This window comes from Drosophila guanche, unplaced genomic scaffold, assembly GCF_900245975.1.
Source record: "Drosophila guanche unplaced genomic scaffold, DGUA_6, whole genome shotgun sequence".
Taxonomy (NCBI): Eukaryota; Metazoa; Arthropoda; class Insecta; order Diptera; family Drosophilidae; genus Drosophila; species Drosophila guanche.
Window position 1 is genome coordinate 1 of NW_022996454.1, and position 3,320 is coordinate 3,320.

Genomic DNA, 3,320 nt, shown 5'->3' on the forward strand with positions numbered 1-3,320 from the left:
ACTTGGCTTCCAGTTCTCATTCACCCTCAAGCACTTATTGATGAGACATTTTCGAATTTATAATTTATAATGTACAATTATATATTATGTCTAATATAATTTAGGTCTCGTCAATCGTTCTACTTGCAAAGACAACAAAAATCCTAAATGTCTAATCTGTCTATTAGTGATAGTTTCTGTTAATTGCCTTGCATCATTTTGTTCTTAGATTGACAAAGATATCCATGTCGTAGACCACGTTATGTATATTCACACTCTGGCGGTGTCTTCAAAGGATTGCTTTACCTGCCGCAAGCGGCTATGGATCTGCCGGTTTAGCACGGCGACAGGTTAACTATTGAGGTACAGTAACTTCTGGTACCGGCTCTTGTCCGACCGTCAGAGTCCCCTCTAGAACTTAATCATCGGTTGTGACTCAAAGACGAATTAACGTCGCAGCAATTACTCGTGGCTGTGGGAGTGGGAGGCTTGCGCAGAGTCGTTAGACTAGGAGTGGAGTGAATGTGAATACAATTAGAATTTGTTGTAATAGTTGTGCCTTGGGCCCTCTATTTACCGTTGGTAAAGCGCTGGCCAGGCGAAAGTCCCGATTCGCCTTCAGCACGAAGCACGTGGAGAGCTCGGCATTGGGCACGTACTGATAGCCCTGGCTCGATGCGACGAAAGCACGGATGCAGATCCAGCAGCCTCAGGCGCTTTTTGACCTTTGTCGGCAATTGATATGTGTTCACAATAGGTAGGACTTAGTGTAGAAATTTGTCACACGCTTCATGTGGAGTGAGATATTCAATTCGTTCCAGACAGAAACATCCTGTATATAAAGAAGCCGGCACAAGCCGCTGCGTACTGGATCAAGCTATCGTGTAGGTGTGGGAGAGTGGTGCGCAACGTCGTTGATACGGTCGAGGCTCAGATGTTTGCAATGAAGATCTCTTCATCTACAGTTTCATTCATGTTATTTAGTACATATTAGTTAAATCATAGTTCGAAATGGCTCACAGTTTCAATGGTATCTTTCATAAACTTATAAAATACTTATAAAATATCGATAGCCATCAACAGGTAGCATCAGATATAATTGTCTATTTTTATGCCGTTAAATTATGCTAAAATACTATTGCTTTTTACCCCGCGAGTGAACAATTTTAATTAGAATATTATGCGTATTCAAACAGTGCTTTGATTGGATTTAATTTCTGTATAAATGTGAAGCGATACTTCCATTTCAGTGCCGCCCATCCCTAATAAAATAATAAGCAAAGAAAACAACAAAAGGGAGAAAGAACTGGAAGTTCAGTACATACATGAGGATGTATGTATATTTACCAAAAGGGGCAATGCGCAATGACTTTCGCAGCCATTTAATGAGTACTAATAATTACACTACTCGACAAGATTTTTCCGCTTCGATCCAGTTATGATAAAAATAGAAGCGCCACCTCTAAAATAAAGAGCTACCGTTACGAAACAATACCCATTTAAAAATTCTTCAAACAAGTTGGTTTGCTTCGAAGCTGAAAAAAAATGTTTGATTTTGTCGAGCAGTGTTATTTTTCCATTCCGCGTTGCCTTTCCTTGTTTCTTCTGTCTATTTCTCCTTTTCTTTCGGGCCCAGCAACCACACACACGAACTCGTAAACATATTGCACTCTCTCTCCCACACAGTGTCTGGGTGCTCCGATTTAGTCTGATAAGCAGAATTTGAAAGTTCTAGAATATAGATATGTTTTTATTTAGATGTTGAAATCTAATTACATAATTATTAGTGGGCTTATATTATTATTATTATTACCCGCCTGTAGTCCCTGCCAGATATATATCCATGGCTTTCTTATTTAGGATTACCGTCTCTCGACGCCTGGGTATTGGCTGTATGTTAGGCAGCCGAGTACCGTTCACTGCGTTAAGGCTCATATCAGAGCTTGTAAAATCATCAGAGTGATAATAACTAGGTAAATACACCCAATTCCGTACATCTGCCGCCACGTCACTGGGGGTCGGGCGGGGATCGTCGGGCGAGACGACCATTTGGGTGGTCCCACTGGACTGTGATGAACTTGTGATGGTTATGGCACTGTCCTGCCTAGCTACCGACGCCGGCGACGAGGACAAGGAGGACAGATTGAGCTCATGATTGCCCAAGCCGCGGTACAGCCGCTTCCGTTCGCGCTTGGGTTCCATCGGTTCCTTGTGTTTCTTACGCCAAATTACGAAAGCTTAGAGATAGAAAAATATAAAAGAAGTAAGCTAATCCTGTGATCGAATTTATGTTTAAAGTGCAATTTTACCTCGATCAATATTCTTGCGCGGCTCGCGTCCGCACAGATCTGGTTTGAACACGTAAAAGAATGGGCGTAAAAGGTGTAGGTACTGTTCGAAAATATATTGCTGTTCATATATCGATATATCGATACATACAAATATCGCTGGGCGATTCTAAAGTGCATTAAAATGTAAAATATTCAACAATATGGCTCAACCACCGAATCTCACGGCCCGAGAAGTGCAGCAGGTATTTGCAGAGATTCTCAGCCATGGCGAGGACATCGCCTGGGATCTGTGAGTGCCCGCCCAAAAATCCTTTGTCCCTCACTTGAAATCTATAGATGGCCAATCCCTGACCTGACTGATTGCTGCAGAATCAACGAGACATTCTGAAAAGGAAAGTTCGATAAATATTTAATCAGAGACATAAATAATTCTGGACAACGTTTTGACTCTACGTAAGCAGACTCCGCGAAACAGCAGCTCCGTCACTAATCCAGACGTACATACATAACTTTAGGTAAATGCGCCAACGGCCAGTCCCTTTCTGCGTTGTTCTTTGCGGTTATTGTGAATGGAGTGACCGACTTGAAGGAGGCAGAGAATAGCAGATCCTGGTCGATCCACCCAGTTTTCCGCTGCCGTCGCTGCGATGGTAATGTCGTACATTAAAGTAGTTTCAAATTGATCCAATTGCATATGCCTATCACTATACTACTTTCAGCCGACACGGATGGAGGGATGAGCAGCAGCCCAGACTGTTGCGGTATGTATGTGGATCAAATCGGGCTCTTTGAGGACTGCGATGCATACTTAAAGCGCACAGCTCTTCCCCCAGGGGTTATGGTAACCTGTGATCGAGGCGTCTACAAGCTGATCGATGGGCAGGTTGAGCTTAAAACTTATTTGATAACGGAGAAAATGTACACACGCAATGCGTGCTTCATAACGTCTGAAGGTCTGAAGGCAGCCTTGGAATTTCCTGGAGTGCATCGGCTTTACTCGGAATCAAGCTCTAGATATATATTGCAAGTAACATAGTAGTAGAACATATA

General features: G+C 42.6%; 1 protein-coding gene and 1 long non-coding RNA gene across 2 annotated transcripts; one reads left to right on the forward strand and one right to left on the reverse strand.

The window, feature by feature from the left end:
* Window positions 1–1,637: 1,637 nt before the first annotated feature.
* On the reverse strand, window positions 1,638–2,362 carry LOC117591682. The gene is made up of 3 exons (XM_034285007.1): window positions 2,289–2,362; window positions 1,793–2,216; window positions 1,638–1,710 (listed from the first exon to the last, which is right to left on the reverse strand). Exons 2-3 carry the CDS (start codon window positions 2,179–2,181, stop codon window positions 1,683–1,685), a joined length of 417 nt encoding a protein of 138 aa, XP_034140898.1. The 5' UTR covers window positions 2,182–2,216; window positions 2,289–2,362; the 3' UTR covers window positions 1,638–1,682.
* Window positions 2,363–2,461: 99 nt separating this feature from the next.
* Window positions 2,462–3,306, forward strand: LOC117591683. Its single transcript, XR_004574451.1, has 3 exons — window positions 2,462–2,723; window positions 2,786–2,920; window positions 2,990–3,306. It is a non-coding gene; the product is annotated as an uncharacterized LOC117591683 (long non-coding RNA).
* Window positions 3,307–3,320: the final 14 nt, after the last annotated feature.